This window comes from Asterias amurensis, chromosome 3 (genome assembly GCF_032118995.1).
Source record: "Asterias amurensis chromosome 3, ASM3211899v1".
Taxonomy (NCBI): domain Eukaryota; kingdom Metazoa; phylum Echinodermata; class Asteroidea; order Forcipulatida; family Asteriidae; genus Asterias; species Asterias amurensis.
The window spans coordinates 23,039,185-23,063,403 of NC_092650.1; the positions used below are offsets into that span (position 1 = coordinate 23,039,185).

The window sequence follows — 24,219 nt, forward strand, 5'->3', positions numbered from 1 at the left end:
CTCGTTGTCGAGAATTGATAATTGTTTTAATGTTTTCTCAAAAAGTAAAGCATTTCATGGAATAATATTTCAAGAGAAGTCTTTTACCATTACCTTCTGTAAACCCTGTACGTTATTTGTAAATCTGTGAACTTTTATTTATTTTTCTGTTCCGAAAGTGTATAATGGCTTTAACTGACATAGTGCCAGCGTACAACTGTTAAAGGAGATTGCTGTTTACATAACATTATTCCGGTGCAGTACTTGAACTTTGCTCTTGAAGAAGCACAGCAATTTCTCTCTGGGGCACTTCCATGGGGGAAAATATAGGTTTTTGTATTGGAACCGTGCAAAGGGCACCACAGCAAAAGCACAAGAAGAAGAAAGCAAGTTAAAATCACATTTCACATGTCGCGAGCAACCATCTTTTTCATAACTTTTCTTTCTTTCCCGCATTTCGCAGGGCATCCAGACCTCTTTGATGAGCTGATTGATGACTACTGCTATGGGGACCAGTCTAGTGATGACGACTTTGGGGAGTATTCAGATTACAAGAAGCGGCCGGGACGCAACATGCTCAACTACAACGACGATGATCTGGATTGCTTCTCTTGAGATGGGGCACTAGTGATCACTGGTACTTATGCTTAAAAAACACACAGTACGCACAGGGGTGGGAATCTACATGTAGACACATAATTTAGTGAGTTGGTGGAGAAATATATGTATATGATGAGTGACTATTATTACTCTTTCACATAGTCCATCTTATGAGTATTGCTGATTATGTACATTATCCATCTTTGTTACCAGACAATCACCCCAACTGTAGACTTAACAGACCCCAATTTCATGAAGCTGCTTAGCACACAAAGTTGCTAAGCAAAGAAAGTTCTTCCTTCGCACCATAAATGGGCAACTGACCAAATTTGTTCTAGGCAAATGGTGTTGGAGGTTTGCATGGTGTGGAGAATAAGAGCAACTATAACTATAAATATTAACAGTAAACTTGCGGCTACAACCATGGGTAAAAACTCTTGACGTTTCGAACAGTATACTCTGCTCGTCTTCAGGAGAGCAGGGTATACTGTTTGAAACGTCGAGACCAAACCGGCTCTTTTTTCAGAGCCACCACTCCCTCCAAAGAGTTTTTACCCATGGTTGTACCCGCAAGTTTACTATTCATATTTATATTTATAGTGACTCTTGTTCTAGGCAGTTTCCAAAATATTGGCTACGGCTATATCACCATGTTAACATATGTTGAAGGGTACACATTAGGTGCATACATTCTGCTAAGCAAAAGAAATCTTGTCAGCACTTTCCATGTTTTGTGTGACTACCAGTTCTTATTTTTGCTTGGCAGGATGAATTTTTAAGAGGAAAGAAAGACTTAATGAAACTAGTCATGCAGGTCGGAACTTTTAAAGAAGGTTATATCCGCCCCTCCTATCATATATTCTACATAATGCAAAACAAAAGAATATCTTAATAACCATAAAACCCATACCCCTTTTTCTCTCGACACATTGTACTCAAGTATAAACAACCAAGATAAGGCATACAAAAATAATATTTCATGAGCTTGGTATATTCTTCCAATTTGTATAATAATGTGCACAAATACTCGCATCTGAAATGTTACCATGTATATTTATGAAATTACCGATCCATTTTGGAGATCGTCAATAAATCAAGTAATTGTTGAGATGATTGAAATACTTTGGCTTGAAAGTGTTTCTGTCTTTCATTTTAAAATAGAAAAGTTGATAAAAAAAAACATTCTCTTGTAACTAGTGAGTATCCTTAGACAACGAGAGGGCAGAGAGTGTAGTTTATATTTGTGGAGAAGTGTCCGGCGTGTTTCCTTCACGTTTGTAACTTGGGTGTATTTTCCAATCTTGTATGGCCTCATCCTCAAAATGGCGTCTCCTTATAAACAAAAAAATGGATGGGTGGTTAGATTTTTTGTTAACTGCATACTATACGTAGGTTTTTATATTCAGAAAACATCAAAGAAAGATTTGAGTCATTTGATGTCAACCCGGTCTTAATTCAATTGTACCAGCCTGATCGACAGCTCATTAGTATTAACACCTTTCATCGGTTCATTGGCCCATACTCCAAGATCATAATTAGGCCTGAGTAATTCTGTTTGTTAAACTGCCCCTTAAGGCTTGTGACAATCAGAACTAGGGACTCGCACTACTGATGCAAAAAGAAAAAGAAAAAAGGAACCCCTAATTTAGAACCTAAACATTTCTGATAAGGCGTCTCGCTAAAGTGACTCCCAGCGCCACTTCATTTCCTGAAACACTCACCTGCAAGTCTTGGATAATGGTTGAAGTGTGCTGAGCAATTGACTGCTGACTGGCCTAGAGGGTTATTCCAGGAGCGTACCAAAGAGAAATCTATACAATTTCTTTCCCCCTTTTGGTATGTTGATAAGAGATGCGTATAAATTTAAGGAAGGAACTCTATTCAAGTCGTCTGTTGAGAAGTGAGTGGTGTATTTTTCAAGCATTGATATGTTTATCAATTCAGAAAAGTTACAATTTTCCTTTTACCTAGTGTTTTTTGGGATGTGAGGGGAGGGTGATCAAATACTGTTGGAATTTATAAGGTACATGTATCTTACTTTAAAGGAAGTGGACGCTATTGGTAATTGTCAAAGACTAGCCTTCACATGTTGGTGTATCTCAACATAAGAATAAAATAACAAACCTGTGAAAATTTGAGCTCAATCGGTCATCGAACTTGCAAAATAATGAAAGGAAAAAACACCCTTCTCACACAAAGTTGTGTGCTTTTAGATACTTGATTTCGAGACTTCAAATTCTAAATCTGATGTCTTGAAATCAAATTTGTGGAAAATTACTTCTTTCTCGAAAGCTACTTCACTTCAGAGTGAGCCGTTTCTCACAATGTTTTATACTATCAATCTCTCCCCATTACTCGTCACCAAGAAAGGTTTTATGCTAACAGTTATTTTGAGTAAGTACCAATAGTGTCCACTGCCTTACAAGGGATTGTACATGATTGGTAATTGGAACCCACTGTGAAAGTTTTCTTTTAAAAGGTGGCAGCCAAATATCTCCAAAAATCCAGAGTAAGAATAATCGATGATTGGATTACACAAGCTGAGAACGTATCTCACAGTAAGATTTCTGAGACTCAAAATTTGGAGGATAAAAATGTGTATCTTTTTCCAAATTTTTCTCAAAATCCTTTGTACTATCAAAAAGCTACTGTACGTACCAAGTTAGTTTGTACTGCCATTAATTTTAAAACTGATTACCAAACGTATACCTTATAAAATAGTATGTAATAAAGGTTTGACGATTTACAAGTATACATCAAAAAGTGATCATAATATTTGTGATAATTAACATCTTTACTATTCAGTACTTTTAACAGCTGTTTCAACATCGAATATAGACTTGTGGACACGTCATTAAATGTCTGTCGCAGTGATAATGGCGATGCTATTCCCAATATCTTAGCAATTCCTGCGGTATTCTCGCAAGACTGCTTGCCCCGCGAGACTACTGCTCTCACGACTACAGTCCCAGTTTATGGGGAGTAGAAGTCGGCAACCAGCAGTTTGCATGAGAGCACCGCCACACCTCGACTATCTCACCGCTGGAGGCCATTAACGACTTGTCCACAAGTCTACATCTGATACTGTGAAGACAGTACTCTGTTTATCAAGCCAATAATAATGTTTAGTGTTATTCCAAAATTGAAAAAGTGATGCAAGAACTTGAGAAAGTCCACTTTATTTTGTTAAAACGTCATATCGAAGTGTGTACAACTTTTTAAAGAAACACTATTTTTCTGCATGACTGTACAAAAAGTGTAGAAACTGCATGATAAACATGTAATGGTACTAGATTTGTATTGAAATTCTTGAGGTAATGGTTATGTGAATGTAGTTAATTAACTGTCATATCAACCAGGTATTGTGTAGTCACAAAATGGGAGAGTTTCAAGGCTTAAATTCTCCTACCAAACAATTTTTTTAAGGAAATGGTGAATGAATTTCTAATTCACAGTGTTGGGCAATCTGTAAATCAGTTGGTGGAGCAAAACTTTGAATGTTAAGCGGATTGGCCTCTTTTATTGAGTCCATAATTTAAAATTGAGTTGAGCTGTTTCTTTGGTTAACAGAAGCAAGGCATTGATATTAATTGATTTTTTCATCTCTAAAACGACATCTTTGACTGAAAACTCTCTGGGATTGTTCTCTGTCCCTTCAAATTAGTTGAGGAATTAAAGTTTGAGTAAAGTCTGTCACATTACTAACTCGCTAAGCTCATAAATTTGCAGAGCATAACAAGAATTGCATAACTTGGGTTTGAAACTTTGCATGGTGGGAGTATAATCAGGTGAGGTTTGAGTTAGCACCATGTGCTAATCTCTTTTGATTAGTGGTTTGTTTGTGGTGGTTCTGAAAAGAACCGATGGTTGACAAGTCAACGATTTTGATCAGTATGCTTTGATCGTCTTCAGGAGAAATTGAATACAAGTAGGACTGGTCGAGAAATCCATAGTGACTTTGCAGTACCTTTGACTGGTTTTCTGCATTTACTACTTTGTCAAGTCAAGGTCAAAAGCAGTTCAGAACCTTACACTTTCACATTGAAAAGCAGCATTCTGACAACTAAGTACAAACTCATCTGTGAGATGAATTTATCACAGAAATAATTTTGTGCAATACAACTTGAGGGTTTTGTCAGTATTGACATTTCAAAACATACAAAATGGGGTGGGGGAGGAAAATCAAACAACTAGAATTGTTTTTCAATATTGCAATAATTAATTAGTAAGCCTTTTCTCCCAGAAAATAACCAGTTCTGTGCAAAAAAAAGTTCAGAGTTTATACAATCTATTCTTAGACTGCCATTGTTTGAAATGGCAGCCATTTGTGCGCTGCCTATGAATAAATGCAAGCCGGATACAGACTTGTGCCACACCATGTGGGTTTTAAAATTAACTTAATTCTTTTAACATGAATGTTGAAGTTTTGTTCAGACAAATATCTGAATTGAATTAAACATCAATTTCTTGAGGATAACAATCATTTGGTTTCATATTGTTGCTTATTTCCTCAAGTTTTCAAAGGAAGTCTTTTCAGTCATCTTTTCAGTCATCTCTCAATTTTAATCTTTGTCTCTTTGAAGCAAAACAAAAATTACATCCCTTTATTAACAGAATTGTCAACATCAAAATATGATTATGATAATAGGTCTGTTTTTAATACATTTGTTTCTTTACGTAACAAACTCTTTGGTTCTAAATAGGTTTTTCTTAAGTGACTTTTACTCAAGGTTTCAAATGATTTTGTTTTTCTATTGTCATCATTAATTTGACAGACAATTGAGGAACACTTGAAGGCTGAAACGAGTTGAGGCTTTTAACTTTCTCTTCAATATTATTAATTGGTTAGAAAATTTATTTGCAGCCCTGGGTCCAATTTCAAAAATGATGAGCAGAATATTATGTTTAGCAAATGTCCTTGCCCAACAAAACATCAGTAGTGAACCACTTACAATAGTGTATACTTTATGGTTTTCTAGCTGATGCTAAGCATAACTTTTTGTGCTTAGACGGTCTTCATGCTCACCAGTCTTGTTTTCAAAACTTCCAGTAAATATGTGTTCTGTTGGGACTTTTTAATAATTATAACAAAATATTGACATAAGGAAAAATAATGTAAAATAGCTAAAATTTGATGCATTTCATTCCAGCTGTTTTTGTTTTGTAATTAAAGTAAGCTGTATTTGTGCAAGGACAAGGTGCATGAAAACTGCTGAAGTAATTTTATGACAGACACTCAAAAATATCTTTTGAGAAAAGTGCTATTTATTTATGCAGTTATTATTTTTTTTAAAGCCAATTTGTTTGCTTTGCTCAATGCTTTTGCTGTATTATATAGTTTCATATTATGTTGGATGTGTATGCAAGGTGATAGGTTGTTAGCCAGTTGTAATCTTTGTTCCTTAAAAAATAATTAGTTAATTACGACTGGAGTATAATTTTGTACAGTATTTTGATCACTGAATGTCAAAGTGTAGCCAATCCACCTTAAAGCATGTACATATTGAAGTCTTGCCTTGAAGTTTTTGTTTTTTATTTTGTATTATTTAATCTTGTGTATTTGTTTTTTCAGTATTCTTTCCAATTTTTTGTTTTTAATTTTTTTCAAGGAGAGATTCGTGAAAGAATGATGCTAATACTACATTGGAATTTTGTTAAAGTTTTTGTTGATTACATTGTTAACATATTTTAGGTAAACTACATGGTATTCAGAAATTAATTTAATATCTTTATTGAACAGAGTTAAAATGATTTTAGTTTTGATCTAGATTTAAAACCCAGAAAATAAGCAAAGAGATGCAATTACTATTTTCAGCATCTTACAAGATTGGACATATTAAGTATATTTTGTGTTATTTCAATAAATAATAATAACTCTATCCAATTAGAATGTTCCTACCATTCTGACTTATGAGATTGTTTAGCAGCCTCTCTATATACCGTTATTCTGCCACCATATTGGTCATGTTCCCTTTATGCAAAAGCAGTATTGAATGTTAATATTCATTGTATAAAAAGGAACCAGACTATTTTTCCTTTCAGCCTCCGTTTGGTTATATTGATTATCATTCTGCCACCATATTGGTCATGTTCCCTTTATACAATAGCAGTATTGAATGTTAATATTCATTGTATAAAAAGGAACCAGACTATTTCTCCTTTCAGCCTCCGTTTGGTTACATTGATTATCATTCTGCCACCATATTGGTCATGTTCCCTTTATACAATAGCAGTATTGAATGTTAATACTCGTTGTATAAAAAGGAACCAGACTATTTTTCCTTTCAGCCTCGGTTTGGTCACAATGGTTGTAAGGGGAGAATATCCAGATGACTGCACAATGATCAAGGTCTATAGCCTCATTGCAATGGAAAGGCTATCATTGGCTGAGAGTCGTGCGCAGCGGCTCGCATGCACTTTTCCATTGTTAGTCATAAAAAATGGCGGTCATGTGCAATCTATGGGCTACATGCTATTTGTATTTTGTTTTTAAACACCATCTGGCATTGAACAATCTGTGCTAAAGATATACAAAAAAGGGAGGTAACAAATTAATCATATTATTAGAGCTAGCCACCACATGTTCATTTGTCATCATGACGGCAGTCAATGACGCCATGCGCAATCTAAGGGGTACATGCTTTATTCTAGTATTGAACAGTCTGTACTAAGGGGTGGAATAAAAAAAAAAGAATAGCTGCCACTACATGTGCAATGTAGAACTCGTCATCCATGCTGATCTAGATTTTACATTTTGCATGGGTGCACAAACACTAGACATTATGGCACGCTTTCCCAAGCTGCAAACCTATAACGACACACGCTGTAGAATGTGCAAGGGGACTGACAATTAAAATTGTCTATAATGTCACAGGCTTTGTTGTTGTCCGATTTAGAGATTGCAGTTCCAGATTCCCATTCATACTGACCCAGATTTTGTAAAAAGAAAAGAGAAAAAAGACCACTATTCATTCAAGCTTTGTTTGTGGCACATAACGTTATTGGCTTAATTTTTGTTAATGTGTTGAGACTGTATACGGTATATGGCTGATAAGTGAATGGTACTGTTTTGTTAAAAGACATTTTTCTAATACTATTTTATTTTATTGTATTTATTTTATTGAAAGGATTGGTGTGGTTAAAAGGGAAGTTCTATAAATTCCAACGATGGTACTTTTTTGTAAAGGACTTTTTTTTTCAAAGAAAAAAAAATCGATTAAAGATTGTGTCTTTCTTAATTGAAGTGGATGGTTTCATTTTAATGTTGTGTTTTTGTTGTTGTCTGTCATGTCTTTAGGGACTTTTCGTTTTCGACGACGGATGGTTCTGCGCTGGTTGTTCAGCTAAGCGTTGTCGTTTTCAGCACAAAGAAGATTCATCCCAAGTACTGTCGTAGAAATTGAGGGACGACTGTCCTCAAAGCCGACGCATGCGCAGATGACGCCAAATGTCATCTTTACCGTCGCAGAACCATCCGTCGTCGAAAACGAAAAGTCCCTTTTATAACATGGAGACATGACGCCCTAAAACTTTGATTTTCGGACTACCATGCTCTTACCGCAGTGGCCACACCAAGGACATTAACATCAAAAGTAACCACACCAAGGACTACCACGCTCTTTCCCAAAGTTGCCACACTTCCAAGGACTATCACGTCCTTTTACCAAAGTGACCACACCAAGAACAATCACACCCTTTTTACCAAAGTGACCACACCAAGAACAATCACGCCCTTTTAACCAAAGTGACCACACCAAGAACAACCATGCCCTTTTTACCAAAGTGACCACACCAATAACAACCACTCCCTTTTAACCAAAGTGACCACACAAAGAACAATCGCGCCCTTTTTATCAAAGTGACCACACCAAGAACAACCACGCCCGCCCTTTTTACCAAAGTGACCACAACAAGAACAATCCTGCCCTTTTTACCAAAGTGACCACACCACGAACAACCACGCTCTTTTTACCAAAGAACCACACCAAGAACAACCACGCCCTTGTTACCAAAGTGACCACACCAAGAATAATCACGCCCTTTTTACCAAAGTGACCACACCAAGAACAACCACGCCCTTTTTACCAAAGTGACCACACAAAGAACAATCGCACCCTTTTTAACAAAGTGACCACACCAAGAACAATCACGCCCTTTTTACCAAAGTGACCACACCAAGAACAATCACGCCCTTTTACCAAAGTGACCACACCAAGAACAATCACGCCCTTTTTACCAAAGTGACCACACCAAGAACAACCACACCCTTTTTACCAAAGTGACCACACCAAGAACAATCACGCCCTTTTACCAAAGTGACCACACCAAGAACAACCATGCCCTTTTTACCAAAGTGACCACACTAAGAACAATCGCGCCCTTTTTACCAAAGTGACCACACCAAGAACAATCGCGCCCTTTTTACCAAAGTGACCACACCAAGAACACCACGCCCTTTTTACCAAAGTGACCACACCAAGAACAACCATGCCCTTTTTACCAAAGTGACCACACAAAGAACAATCGCGCCCTTTTTACCAAAGTGACCACACCAAGAAAAACCACGCCCTTTTTACCAAAGTGACCACAGTGGCCTATCCACCTTGCGTAACAATAAAAGTAAATTAATTGTGCAGAAAGTTAGTCGGAGTGAAGACCAGGCATTCGGGGACTCAGAGTCTGGTCGAAACCAGCGTGGTGATCAAAATAAGGCTTTAAAAAGACTTCATTGCTTCTCTTTCGTTAATTCGTTAGAGCGGGTGATACTCTTTGAAATACCATTCACTCATATTGGGGCCAAAAATCTGACATAGCATCTTTAAAATGTTGGCACCACTAAAAATGCTGGACTTAGGCTTACCCCCTACGTTTATTTTAATTTGGGGCTCAAATTGGAAAAAAGGGTTCTGCACTCACCCCTGAGATTGTATTTTAAAATTTCGGTCTCAATACTATAGTATACAGATCGTAAAGTTGTTAAAAATTAAAGTAAATTTGTGCAGAAAGTTAGTCGGAGTGAATAACAGACATTTTGACTAATTGGAAAATTCTTGTCATGCATTTATTAGATGTTTCGTGTAATGTTTGCTTAAGTTACAAGAGTGGGCTGATTAAGTTACAATCTAAGGCTTTAAAAGACTGCAATGCATTGATTCTCTTTCGTGAATTCTGTTTCGTAAAGTTATTTTTAAAAAAGTCCTAAACTAGGGGGAGGGGGGAATGGCCCCGCCGACGAAACCGCCAGGCACCCTAAATCTAACTTTACCATTAATTACACCCGAAAAAGGAGAGAAGTGTATCCCAGTCCTAGTGGAACACCTCATCAAACTTCCCCAGGTAAGATAATAGCCCGACCGAAAAAGGGATGGCACTATCGAAAGAACATGACCTAGCCCATTACCACTATAGAAATTACGTGATACAATTAACCCTACAAATTAATTTTGAAGACCTTAAATATTTTTCTGTCATTTTCTGGGGGAAAAAAAACCCTGGCCTTCTAAGGCAAGTTACAGTAGGGGATGTGGTGGGTCAAAAAGTTGCACAAGCCGTGACAAAGTGACGATAAGAAACTCCCTCCAAAATGCAGCGACCGCTCATGCAAATACTGTGCACTCATTGGCTGACACATCTAACATCTAACTTATATGACCAATCATCTATCTCTCGATCACTACGCCATTGCTGATTGGTTGATGGCTAGCTGGAAACTCCTTCTCCTGCCACACACAGGTGCGAAAGGACACTGTCATTAATTTATTTAAACATCCAAAATGCTGAGAGAAAAAGGTGTCTGTAGATTGGGACTGAGAACGATTTGATCGCATTGCTCGCTTTAGACTAGACCCAGTAACTGGGGCGCTGTACTCCTTTTCAACAATTTTTGACTTTATCTGTCGGACGACAGATAAAGTCAAAAATTGTTGAAAAGGAGTACAGCGCCCCAGTTACTGGGTCTAGCTTTAGACCGTTTCTGTTGATAAAATAAACCACATGGGTTGGCGGCATGGACGGCCGAATGTTTGTAAAACATTCAATCGTAATAACAGATGTTTTAACGATTTCGATTTCTGTAAAACTTTCAATTAAAAAAAAAATACATCCCATAATTAGTTGTATTGTTTTCAACAAAATAAACACAATATTATTTGAATATTTTTGTAGCATTTGTTACAAAGAGTAGCGATCTATTTTTGATTTGCATTTATAGCTTTCCATAGTTTTCCAACCTGGGTTGGACAAAAACTCGGGCTCTGTGTGACACTAAAAGGCACCAAAAGTGGTTTACCGTTAAACATAAATACCGCCCTCACTAGTTTGCAATAAAAATGTAAACAGAGAATGCATTGGGGTCAAACATTGGAGTTCATGCACAGTTCATAAATAATATCCAAATAAAAGTGCTGAAGGTTAGTGCATGAGTCGAGTGGGGCAGATCATTATAATGCATTTGAGTGTTATCGACACTGTGGTCGCCAACTTTGAGGGAATCGTACGATCACCTATGTAAAGAAAACAAAATTACCTCACAAAAGTCATCGTCAAAACTGCACAGCCACAGACAGTCACAGTGGATCCCCAACGACCACACACTGACAGTGATAGTGACACAGAGCGCGAGAGCACCACAAAAAAGGTATGTTTTAAACTTCAGCCAGTCAGCCAGTCAAGTTCATCAATATTGTTCATAGACATAATATTATGAATAATACAAAAAGGCCTTACTTTGATCTGTTCGGTGTGTATACAACTTACAATTTACAAGTAAATACAGTTGTAGATTATTCATATCCTGGCTGGCTATAATAAAACAATGGACACTACAATGTTGCCAACAAGTGTTGGTTACATGCAACAGTGTAGGGTAATTGTCAAAAACCAGTCTTACTTGTATCTCAACATTATGCATAAAATAATAAACCTGTGAAAATGTGAGCTCAAATGGTTGTCGAAGTTGCGAGATAATAGTGAAAGAAAAAATACCCTTGTCACACGAAGTTTGTGTGCTGTCAGTAGTTGCGATAACGTAACCCTCCTCCAAGACCCAAGGATGGTTTTTGTTATCGCAACTATAGGCTTTTGGATGCTTGATTTCGATACTTCAAAATCTAATTCTGAAGTCTCTAAATCAAATTCATGGAAAATAACTTCTTTCTAAAAAACTATGTTACTTCAGAGGGAGCCGCTTCTCACAATGTATTATACTATCATTCAACAGCGCCACATTACTCGTTAACAATTAACTAAGGTTTTATGCTAATTGTTATTTTGAGTAATTACTAATAGTGTCCACTGCCTTTAAACCATGGAAGTAGAAAATTACTTCATAATTGTAAATTTAATCTATCCCTTTTTCTAACAGTTTGTGTTTTTATGTGTAAAATGTTATTCTTAATATTTATTTTATCTGCTGTTATCTGATAGAACTGTTTTGAAAGCGGGGAGCGACCCTGTATTATTTACATGACCTAAAGTCAACCTGAAATATGATTTCATCTTCAAGACTCCTGAGTAAACTTTGTTCTGTTGCCCCCAGCAGAGGGGGCAGGGCACCAGTATCGTGTACAGGTATTTGTTGGACCAGGAGACTGCTGGCAACCAGTGCAGTCTCTCACCAGGTAGTATGATGTTTGTGGTTAATATATAACCCCATCAATAATAATAATAATAATAATAATAATAATAATAATAATTGTGGCATCTTATTATAGCGCACATGTCCGTCACCCAGTGACGCCCCTGGCGCTGTAAAATACAGTATTTGCTGCCAGATGTGGGGCTATGTTTGAATTATGAGACCTAATTCTGATAGTACCATGTAATGCTTTACAAGGTGCTGTGGCGCAATTTGCTACCGATTGGACCAGGAACACCGGGGCGAACCCCTTCTCTATTCGATAAGTGCACTGGGTTCTTTTACTTGCGTTATATAACACAATAGTGCCAATAGCAGATAAATTTGCTAAGCAGTATTTTCTGCTTAACAACAGCTGAATGAAATTGAGCCCAGTTTGATTCTTTATCAAATATTATATCTTCGACATTTTATTGAGTTTCTCCAAACTGCAGGCCGTGCCATCCTCAGTTGTCAAAGATTTCCAGAACACCCTCGGTGATGAGAATGTGTCCGTAGCAGAAGCCGTCTGTGAGCAGCATGGACACGATGAGTCATACCACAAGTAAGTATATTATTTTTTATTTTTGACTGCTTGAGGGCTTTCTCAATAGACGGATTGCAATAGGCGTCATCGACCGTCATATTTGATGAATTGTGCACGCGTGAAGAGCTACCATTGGCTGAGAGTCGCTCGTAGAGCGTACACGCATGGACTTTTCCATTGTGCAACATCAAAGATGGCGGTCGATGACGCGGATTGCAACCCATCTCTAGTGATTTTATCACGCCAGGGAGTATAACGCGGTTCGTTCCACACAGTTTCAATTGCAATCTGTCACTTTTGTTGCGCCGTAGTTTCAATTTGCTTTAGGCCTATAGGTTGATTATAACAGCTCATTTAAAAGTCTTATTGTCGTTGATGCATATTGTCTGTATAGTGGTAATGTGCTCCAGTATTTAAAACTTATTTGGGGTATGAATGAATATACCCTCAGAAGTGATGCATATTTTGAGAGCATCCTCACGTGGTCAAAAATACGGCGCATTCAAGTCAACATTGATTTTATATGACTCTTCTCAAGATATAGCGCTTACAAAATATTACATAGATTAAGCAAAATAATCAGCACAGAGGATGGAGGGAAAGCGGCTAAAGGGAAGGTACACGTTTGGTAAATGTCCAAGACATGTCTTCTCACTTGTTGTATCCCATCATAACCATAAAATAACAAGCCTGTGAAAATTTGGGCTCAATTGGTCATCGAAGTTGCGAGAAAATGATGACAGAAAAAACACCCTTGTTGGACGAATTTGTGCACTTTCAGATAAAAATAATTGACTTCTAGCTAGAATTCTTTTATTATTTTAGTGAGAAATTATTTCTCAAAAACTACATTACTTCAGAGGGAGTCATTTCCCACAATGTTTTATTCTATCAACAGCTCTCCAATGCTTGTCACCAAGTCAGTTTTAAAGTTCATATTTGTTTTGAGTAATTACCAAACGTGTACCTTCCCTTTAAACTATGTAAAACAAAATGAATAGAGTATGAGGCTGTCAGATTCACTGAGGTTTGTAGAAGATGGCCTTGCCAACGTTAATTTTATATTCATATATACCTCAGACAGTTTCGCTATTCCTATTGGTGTATAGCGCGTCACGTGGGTGTGTATAAACCTTTGTATATGACCAGTAAAAAGTGCATTTATTTTGACCAAAAGTGTTGAATGTTTTTTTTACCGTAAAGGTATTTATGAATGGGAATCAAAGTGTGTTGACTTGGTTTTCAACTGGTGGTTTAAACCGGCCGAGGCCTGGTTCTTGATAATTTACTTCGACTTCATCTCGGTAAAATTATCAAGAACCAGACATCGTTGGGATTAAACCACTAGTTGAAAACCTCTTCACCACACATTGATTCCCTTAGTATCAATCAATCAATCAAACAATTTATTTCCACATTTGCACTTGGAGACATAATCCTAAAAGCTGAGGCCTGTGATGAATGTGCCCTGTTATATCAACAGTACAAAAACAAAACAGAATAAACAGCACTACATTGAAGAATAAAGAAATAATAACTGATTCTGTAGATAAATACACAAAGGTCAAACCATGGTTAAACAAAGTAAATATAACGCTACTGGTATACTACAGCATGAGTGCATGGTTTTGACTTTGGGCATCAAATATATAATCAGAAATTTACATTATAATTAGAGTTTTTGTTTAAACTTGTCTTTTGTAAAGAACGATATTACCAGATGTGGTCGTCTATCCAAGGACTACACAAGAGGTGTCTGAGGTTGCCAAGATATGCAGTCAACACAAACTACCAATGGTGCCCTTTGGCACAGGTACCGGGCTGGAAGGGGGCGTTACAGGGATGAAGGTCAGTGGAACCTGTTTCTTTTAGACTGGTCCCCTGTCTTTATCCACAAAGAATAAAAACCCATAGAGTTATAAGAACTAGAGGGCGCATGCTGGTGATGCTGCTTGCACAAACGCAACGAGATCGCAAGGAGACACACTACATTTTGTACGTGCGTTGAATATGAAGTACACTTTGGAGGTTTTATTTATTGAACACGAAGCAATGCCTGTTTTGTCAACTTATAAAATGGCCGCATGCACGTGTGCCAGGCCCCGTATATAGGCCAGTGCACCCTCCAGTTCTTATATATAACTATATTGTAAAGACAGAGGTGGTTTACAGACCCAGTGATGTCATTGTATGGATACAATGATGTCATTGGATAAAATGAAATGACTTTATACCACCTGTGTTTTGATTGGTCCAAGGTGATTTTTGTCAGCTGCACTTTCCGTGATGTTATGTACATCTTGGATGTAATGTTTTTTAATATGTAAACATGTATGAAGGGTTTCACTGTGAATATCCATGTGAAATGACTGTGAGGTCAAAGGTGCATTTGGAAGGATCCTGATGTAGGCTCAAGGTAGGTTTCTGTCATAATTGAAGAGCCTCAAAGCCTGACGTCAGATGTCAACTTCCAACACCTTGTAGGAGCTGATGTTGACTTTCCACCCTCAAACCATCTTACATTTGTTTATTAAAGACACTGGACACTAATGGTAATTGTCAAAGACCAGTCTTCTCACTTGGTGTATCTCAACATATGCATAAAACAACAAACCTGTGAAAATTTGAGCTCTATTGGTTGGCGGAGTTGCGAGATTACTATGAAAGGAAAAACACCATTGGCACACGAAGTTGTGTGCTTTCCAATGCTTGATTTTTAATCTGATTCAAATTCTTAATCTGAGGTCTCAAAATCAAATTTGTGGAGATTACTTCTTTCTCGAAAACTACGTTACTTCAGAGGGAGCCGTTTCTCACAATGTTTTATACTATCAACCTCTCCCCATTACTCGTTACCAAGTGAGGTTGTGTTCTAATAATTATTTTGAGTAATAACCAATAGTGTCCACTGCCTTTAAGATTCGAGCTCATTGAAGGCCTTAATGCAGCTAAATAAGGTTGACAGCTACACCAATTACATTGGTTCCCATGTGAGAGACAGCAAAGGAGAAATCATCAAAAGAATAGGCTTGGCATATTCGGCATGCAACAAAATGACCACTGTATGAAATCAGGCTTCAACACTGGCTGTTTTGCTGAGAATGTTTTCTTTCTTATCCCAGTACACTGCTTGTGGCTGCTGTATGCGCCGTGGCACCTTGTGAACCCTTATAATGTAAGATTATTATTATAATGTGCTAAACAATTGGGTCTCAGAATTCATCACTGCAATAAAACCTATCTTTCTGAAAGTTGTGTATATGTTGGGCGCGATCGGTCAATCTGCGCGATCAACGGCTATTGAAATATCTATTGGTCGCGCAGCAATCGGCCGATCGCGTAACAATTGGTCGATTGCGCAACAATCGGTTGATCGCGCAGATTGACCGATAGAGCCCAACATATATACTCATGAGCGCCTTCAGTACCTTGTTTGGTAGATAAGTGTGCCATATTATAATACTTCAATATTATTATTGTTTTTATGTGTATAGGGGTCGGTTTGCATTGACATGAATCATCTGGATCAGATCGTGTCTTTACATCCGGAAGATTTTGATGTTACCGTGGAGCCCGGGGTGACCCGTCATGACCTGAACTACCATCTCAGGGATGCTGGTCTATGGTTCCCCATAGGTGAGGTTGGCTCCCATTTTTAAGACAGTTGATAAGACACTGGACACAAATTTGTGTGCCTACAGATGTCTGATTAAGGCTGCACACAGCAAGTCTTTCTCATGTTCAAATATTTTAGTGAGAAATTAAATTGTTGCAGTACCCGCTGCTAAAACAAAGAATCCAAACTGCCTCTCGCTACCGGGCAATCTCGTTGGTCTAGTAGGTAAAACACTGCTTTAGAATTGCAAGGGTCGTGGGTTCGAATCCCACCCAAGTAACATGACTGTGAGTGTTTCAAAGAGCTTGGAAAGTACTATTGCTAGTGCTATTACTTATCGGTGTATAATGGTTGAAACCAAAATGAATATTCTTTATCCCTGTTGCAAATTTAACATCTAACAACTGAAAAAACCGGGGAGGTTTCCAGGCCTGTATGCTTCATTTTTGAAAAGGCAAGGGCACCAAGGCATTTTCTCTTTGGCAAAGGGCACCCTATAAGGAAATTTTAAATTTCTACTAGAGCATTTCAAGGGCACCAAGGCAATGGCAACAGGGAGGCAATGGCCTCCGTTGCCTCCGTGAAGTATCAGGCCTGGGTTTCAATGTGAAAAACCTGCATGGCACATTCTTTTTTTTGTCGATTACTTTTATCTGTTTGCATTCGTCAGATCCTGGGGCCAATGCATCTCTGTGTGGTATGGCGGCCACTAGTGCGTCAGGAACCAACGCAGTGCGCTACGGTACAATGAAAGAGAATGTCTTAAACCTTGAAGTTGTCCTGGCGGATGGAACTATCATTGACACGGCAGGCAAGGGACAAAGAGCAAAGTACATCAAAACAAAGCAATATTCTTATTCTATTCTATCAAATATTAAGGTTTTGGTTTGCCATTTCATTAAAGGCTCTGGGTCTACTTTTTAAAACACACCACACAATGTCCAAAAATTTAATTTACATTAAACTTAAACAGTTTGAAGATAATGATAGCAGAAAGCTTCCCTTAAAATATTACTATATTTTAGTCTCAGTTTTAGCATGTAAAATGTACAATCAGTTATGGTAATTGGTATTTTTACAATAACTGGCTGATATACGTTTTACATTCTAAAATAATTTTCGTCTCTTTACTCATTTCTCAAAAACTACAGCACCTCAGCAAGTAATATTTTAAGGAAAGAGAAAGTTATTTTTTCTTTTGTCTACTTGGTTTCAAGTCTGGCTTGAGTCGTATTTTTTTTATTTGTGAATTGACTTGTAATTTTCAGCAATGACTTGTGACTTCACTTGGACTTGAAAAAAGTTGACTTGTGACTTGGTGTTGGAGGAAGATGATATACCCTTTGCTCGTACGTTTGGCATTTCTTTTTGTTGAAGGAAATCTGCTGCGGGCTACAACTTGACGAGTCTGTTTGTAGGGTCAGAGGGAACTCTGGGTGTCATCACCAAGGCAACACTGAGGCTTCATGGGATACCTGAAGCTGTAAGTGCTTCCTCACGATTAAAAAAATCATCAACAAAAGTAAACTTTCCATTTCTTAAACATTTTCTTAATTTTTTGTTTAAAAGCCATTATACACTTTCCGAACAGAAAAAAAAAAAAAATATCACAGATTTACAAATAACTTACAGGCTTTACAGAAGGTAATGGTAAAAGACTTCTCTTGAAATGTTATTCCATGAAATGCTTTATTTTTTTAGAAAACATTAAAGCAATTGTCAATTCTCGACATCGACATGTCATGACACGGCGAAACTGTTTCCTGAGAGTGCTCTCGGAACGGTGCCAAGCGCTCCAACCACCACAGGTATTACATTGAATTTCACCTGCACATTTTGTATTGTTACTATTATTAAAACCCTTCAGATGGTGGCTGCAGTTTGCTCGTTTGATTCCGTACAGGAAGCTGTGGACACGGTCACCCAAGTGATGCAATGTGGTGTTCCAATGGCTCGCATCGGTAAGCATTATCCTTAGTTTCTCTCATTTTTGTAATAGACCCCTTGCATAACACAAAAAGCTACACTGATGCGCACGTTTTCACGCACACAATTTCACGCTCAAAGAACAGCTACATGTAGTATCATCCAATCATTTGCCTCCTTATCAAGCTCAAATTTTCACAGGTTTGTTATTTTATGCATATGTTGAGATACACTAAAGACTGTGAAGACTGGTCTTTGGCAATTATCAATAGTGTCCACTGGCTTTAAGCGCTTTAATATGAATGTTATTATTATTAAGCACAATTTGTTCCTTTGCATGGTGGAAAATACGGTATAGTAAGTTTTGTGATAACACCATGTACATGTTTTGACTATCTCTAAATGAGTTGGGGTGGTTCTGAAAAGAACTGTTGGTTTTAACTCAAGGTTTTGATCAGTATGCTCTGATCGTCTTCTGCAAAAAACATCGGAACATCGAGTTGAAACCAACGGTTCTTTTTAGAACCGCCCCAACTCATTTAGAGATTACATGTATCATTATAGTGTTACCACAATCCTTACTATATTGTATTAAAGACAGTGGACACTGTTGGTAATTGTCAAAGACTAGCATTCACAGTTGATGTATCTCAACATATGCATAAAATAACAAACCTGTGAAAATTTGAGCTCAATCGGTCATCAAAGTTACGAGATAATAATGAAAGAAAAATAACCCTTGTCACACGAAGTTGTGTGCATTTAGATGGTTGATTTCGAGACCTCAAGTTCTAAATCTGAGGTCTCAAAATCAAATTCGTGGAAAATTACTTCTTTCGCGAAAACTATGGCACTTTAGAAGGAGCCGTTTCTCACAATGTTTTATACCATCATCCTCTCCACATTACTCGTCACCAAGAAAGGTTTTATGCCAATAATTATTTTGAATAATTACCAATAGTGTCCACTGCCTTTAATATTGCTATTATCTATTCAATTTCTCCCCCTTCCCTTATATCTTCAAGAGTTTCTTGATGAGGTGATGATGGAGGCGTGTAATAAATTCAGCCACCTCGACCACAAGGTTGCCCCGACGCTCTTCCTAGAGTTCCATGGGTCCGAAGACAGTGTCAAGTCACAAGTCCAGTATGTTGGTAAGAGAACTGACAAGTCAGGGTTATTAAAGTCACCTGGAAGTGGTATTTTTTCAAAATAAAGCTTTTGCCACTAATATATGTGTTTTGATGAGTGGAATGTGAATAAACAGTTAACTAAGGTTTTTAAAAATCAGTTCTTATGTTATTTACCAGTTTAAGAGTAGACCCCGACCCGAGAGGGCGCTGTTCGTGACGTCACTCGAGGCAGACTTTGCCTGTAATGCGTAGAGTAAACACAATTGCAAAGTACATGTGCGGACCAAGTCGTGAGTTTGTACGTTTCAAAAAACGTGGACTAGGTGTATTGCTGCTGAATGCAGAAAAACACTTTTTGAAACGTACCAACTCACGACTTGGACCTACATGTACTTTGCACGTGTTTACTATACGCATTGCAGGCAAAGTCTGCCTCGATTGACGTCACAAAAGGGGTAGGCGGAGTCAGCCCCCAAACAACTTTATATATTTTTTAAACATATAAATCGTGACAAACAATTACTAAAAAAATTGTTTTATTGTTCGTAAGCATATACTCTTATGTTTGAAAGAAAAAAAAATCTATTTCCAGGTGACTTTAATATTTACCCAAATACACAGATGGGTGTTAGCACTGTTGGTAAGACGCATCTACATCTCATCCAAGCCTATTCATCATCTAGATGAGGGAACGGTGTGTGGTGCTCTAGAATTGCAAAAGTTGTGGGTTCAAATCCCAACCGAGTGATGTCTGTGACTTCTCTCACAGAGCCTGCGAAAGTACCAAGTACACAGTGCTAACACACATTCCGTTTTTATGGGAAAAGCCAAAATTAATATTCACTATCCCCGATGCAAATTTCCATCTATTAAAGTCGGGGTTACCTCTTGGCATAAAATTTCAAAAAGAAATTCATGCAGAAACAGTTTTGACGATGCTAGTAAATAAGAGTGTAGGGTTTGCGATAACACAATGTTAATATAAGTAAGGTTTGGTGACACCATGTAAAAATCCCTTTTGTGAGTTGGTAGGTGGCTCTGAGAAGAGCCGGTTTGTTCTGCTGATAGTTTCTATGTTTTTAAGAGCTTATAGGCTTTGAAACAAACCACAAAAGGTTATGATCGGATGTCCATTTCATAGAATTGCTCTGAGCACAACCAGATTGTACTAACCAGATGCCAGAGTAGGTTTACCAGCCAAATTACCATGTGTAATTCACCATTTTTGATTGGTATCCTATTGAGTTTTGCTAGGCAGAAATTTTTTAGAAAGTGCTTTACACTGCCAGCAACTATTTTGATAGCGAAAAATCGATTCTGTAATGTTCACTTAAAGATGATGTTAGAATTTTTTTTTTTACCCACCCTTGGATTTTTAGAGGAAATAGTCAGTGCAAACAACGGGTCTGAATTCCAGTGGGCCGATAGGGCGGAGGATAGAAATAAACTGTGGAAGGCTCGGCACGACTGCCTGTACGCAACCATGGCTGAACGACCTGGTCGGAAGGTATGGTCCTTAATTCAGAAACCAGAATTTAGCAGGGAATGAGTTTAAAGACACTGGACACTATTGGTAATTGTCAAAGATTAGTCTTTCTCACTTGGTGTATCTCAACATACGCTTAAAATAACAAACCTATGAAAATTTGAGCTCAATTGGTCGTTGAAGCTGCAAGAATGAAAGAAAAAACACCCTTGTGTGCTTTCAGATGCATGATTTCAAGACCTCGAAATCTAATTCTTAGGTCTAAAAATCAAAATCGTGGAAAATTACTTCCTTCCTTCTAAAAAAATACGTTACTTCAGCGGGAGCCGTTACCATTACCATGAAAGTTTTTATGCTAGTAATTTGTTAATAGTTAGTAGGTTTGTTCGAATAGCTTCCCCATGTCGACCCCACGGTGCTCATTCGGGTGAGCCTCTGACAAGAGCTAATCAAACGATCACACTCGCCCACTCGCGGTGACGTCATGCACCTCAGGCAAGCCACAAGTGACCCGTTCCACATGCGGGGCACTGGGGGTAGACCTGGGTGAGCCCCTGGAACGACGTCAAAGCTATTCAAACATACCGGGGGCAGACCGGGGGCAGACCCGGGGAAGCTAATCGAATGCGACCATTGCACTTCTTTTTCAGGCTTTGTCAACTGATGTTTGTGTTCCAATCTCCATGCTGCCTCAAATTATTCTTGAAACAAAACAAGATCTGCAGAATATAGGACTATACGGTGAGCAAAGACAATTGTAGCTTGTTGTAGATAGTAGCCGCTCTCAAATGGCTGCACATTATTTGACTCCTTTGTGAATAATTGATACTTTCCTATTCAATAGATCTGTAGTTCATTATCCCTGTAAATATTGTTACTGTGGTTCGGTGGTTGGACTGCAGGACGTGTGGGTTTTGAATAAAAAAGTTGTGGATTCGAAACCCAAAGCTAACCATTGGTTCTCTGTCCTTACTCTATGGTTTCATGTGACTAGAATAGTTGTCGTCTAGTTACTGAATGACAAAATTTCTTGATTTGTGCAATGCATAATCATTGGGGATAAACCGATGTCTGTGTGAGAGAGCGATTGGCTGTTGCAAGCCAGGTGTTTATATCCTCCTTTGGGAGTTTGCCGAGTTCCCATAAAGGGAAGATCATTTAAACAAACAATGCAATATTTTTCTTATTCAACAGTATGCAAATTCAGATGAACTTTCAGCCAATTAAAAGCCTCTCTTTAGGTTCAGGTAGATTATGATCAACATCCTTCATGCCCGGATCTTATTTAACAGTGCATAAAGGCCATGAATTTTTTTTGTTTGATTTTTTTTTTCAGAAAATGAAAGCATTAACCCCCCTTCCTCCACGAGTACGCTTTGTATACGCTTGTGAAAATGTTGATTTTTGTGAACAGCTGTACATTGTAGCTTCAACTGCCCATTTATTCAGAACGAATTCACGGTTGTTGTAATAAATATCTTGTGATAATTTTATAGGGACTATTGTCGGCCATGTTGGAGATGGGAACTTCCATGTTTGTATTCCGATTCAACCTGATGACCAAGCGGAGGTTAAAACGGTCAAAGACTTTTGTGATCGCTTGGGAAGGTATATGTTTTGTTTTTTGCAAGTCCTGAATATTCCTCTCAGCCTGCTGAAATCTATGCCACTCTTTAAAGCCATTGGACATTAACAGTAAACAGTGTTGTCCAAGGCCCACACTTCGTGTACCACAACTTGTATATAAAATAACAAACCTGTGAAAATTTAGACTCAATCGGTCGTCGGAGTCGGGAGAAAATAATGGAAAACCCACCCTTGTTTCTCCCACGTTTCGCCGTGTCATGACACGTGTTTAAAATAAATCCGTAATTCTCGCTAGCAAGAATTGATATTGTTTTAATGTTTTCTCAAAAGTAAAGCATTTCATGGAATAATATTTCAAGAGAAGTCTTTCACCATTACCAGCTGTAAACCCTGTAAATTATTTGTAAATCTGTGGACTTCTATTTTTTTTCTGTACTGAAAGTTTATAATGGCTTTAAAGGAACGTTACAGTATTGATTATTGCTAACAAAACAGTTTCTGACAGTGTAAGCACTTTATGTAATCCACCGTATACATGAACTGACAAACCTGTAGAAGTTTGAGATCAATTGGCCATCTGGGTCACATTTTGCATGACATTAATAAAAAAAATTAAAAATTAAAAAAATATTCACTAGGCGATAAACTTCAAGCGGGAAACTTGTTTTATTTATTACTCATAAAAATGACATTTCATGCAGAAATATTTCAAGGGATGCTTTCTACTGTCATCATCATTAGACCGTGTAAGTTTTATGTAAATCCGTGATCTTAGACAATTTTTTTCTTACTTAGAGATGCTTTATCAGCCTTTTGGCCGATTTGACCTAAACATTTATTTTGATGGGGGTCGAGAAAGTTACAAGCTTTCATTTGAGCCATTGCTCGAAAAAGTTCGCCAATTATTAGTAGCAGTGAAATAAAGAGCTCAAAATTAGTTTTTGTCAGGATCCAGACAATATATCACGTGACCAATTCTTATGTGTTTTATAAGAAACAGTTTAAATTTTTGTCATGGTTCCTGACCATTAAAAGTAAAAGTTCAACTTTGTTTTGTTAGAGCGGGTGATACTCTTTGAAATACCATTCATTCAAAAAAATCTATTTTTTAATGTTTAGGGCAAAAATCTGACATTGCATCTTTAATCTGTAATGTTCCTGTTTCAAATCCGACTGGGGACACTATGTGGATTGCAATTTTCAGTCCCTACCTGACTGAGTGGGTCTTCCCTGAAATAATTTTCTGTAAATAGCAGCTTATTATTATTATTTTTTATAATAAACAGACGCGCCATTGACATAGGTGGAACTTGCACAGGTGAGCATGGCATCGGACTCGGCAAACGGGAACTCCTGGTGCGGGAAATCGGCAAGGATGGCATTCAGACCATGAGGCGGATCAAGTCGGCGTTAGATCCTGATAACTTGATGAACCCAACGAAGATCTTTACAACCTGAACATTTCACTTTTCCGAAAATGATGTGGGTTCCCCCCCCCCCCCCCCGCTGCCCAAAAAGAACCATGTATGTCATTTTATATAACCCCTGCCCCCCCCCCCCCCCCCTGTATTCATTGTTTACCCCATGGCATGCTTTTTTCTGTGTGCCTTCTGACTCTCTTTAAAGCATTGACCTAACCTGGGCCCAATTTCATAGAGCTGCTTAAGCAGAAAATGCAAATTTCAAAACAAAATCAAATATCAAGCAAATATCAAACATAACCCTTATTAC

The 24,219-nt window shown here is 37.9% G+C and overlaps 2 protein-coding genes across 2 annotated transcripts in view; both read left to right on the forward strand.

Moving 5' to 3' along the window:
• The window catches only part of LOC139934659 (probable RNA polymerase II nuclear localization protein SLC7A6OS), a 53,980-nt gene extending 46,158 nt beyond the window's left edge, over positions 1 to 7,822 (forward strand). The window contains exon 4 of the mRNA XM_071928989.1: positions 443 to 7,822. Coding sequence (XP_071785090.1) covers positions 443 to 594 — 152 coding nt within the window. The 3' untranslated portion in view covers positions 595 to 7,822. The remainder of the gene's footprint in view (positions 1 to 442) is intronic.
• A 3,128-nt stretch (positions 7,823 to 10,950) lies between these two features.
• On the forward strand, positions 10,951 to 23,986 carry LOC139935283 (probable D-lactate dehydrogenase, mitochondrial). The gene is made up of 13 exons (XM_071929797.1): positions 10,951 to 11,215; positions 12,004 to 12,197; positions 12,649 to 12,758; positions 14,447 to 14,588; positions 16,235 to 16,376; positions 17,027 to 17,186; positions 17,734 to 17,839; positions 18,224 to 18,317; positions 19,308 to 19,436; positions 20,795 to 20,922; positions 21,552 to 21,642; positions 22,398 to 22,509; positions 23,775 to 23,986. The coding sequence occupies exons 2-13, from the start codon at positions 12,066 to 12,068 to the stop codon at positions 23,944 to 23,946; spliced, it is 1,518 nt and encodes a 505-aa protein (XP_071785898.1). The 5' UTR covers positions 10,951 to 11,215; positions 12,004 to 12,065; the 3' UTR covers positions 23,947 to 23,986.
• The last annotated feature ends 233 nt before the right edge of the window (positions 23,987 to 24,219 follow it).

Excerpts from the sequence above, each read along its gene's own strand:
- LOC139935283 (XM_071929797.1), top strand. The coding sequence starts at position 12,066 with ATGATTTCATCTTCAAGACTCCTGAGTAAACTTTGTTCTGTTGCCCCC. Across the intron at positions 16,377-17,026 it reads TGGTCTATGGTTCCCCATAG|ATCCTGGGGCCAATGCATCT; the intron begins GTGAGGTTGGCT and ends TGCATTCGTCAG. Across the intron at positions 21,643-22,397 it reads GCAGAATATAGGACTATACG|GGACTATTGTCGGCCATGTT; the intron begins GTGAGCAAAGAC and ends ATAATTTTATAG.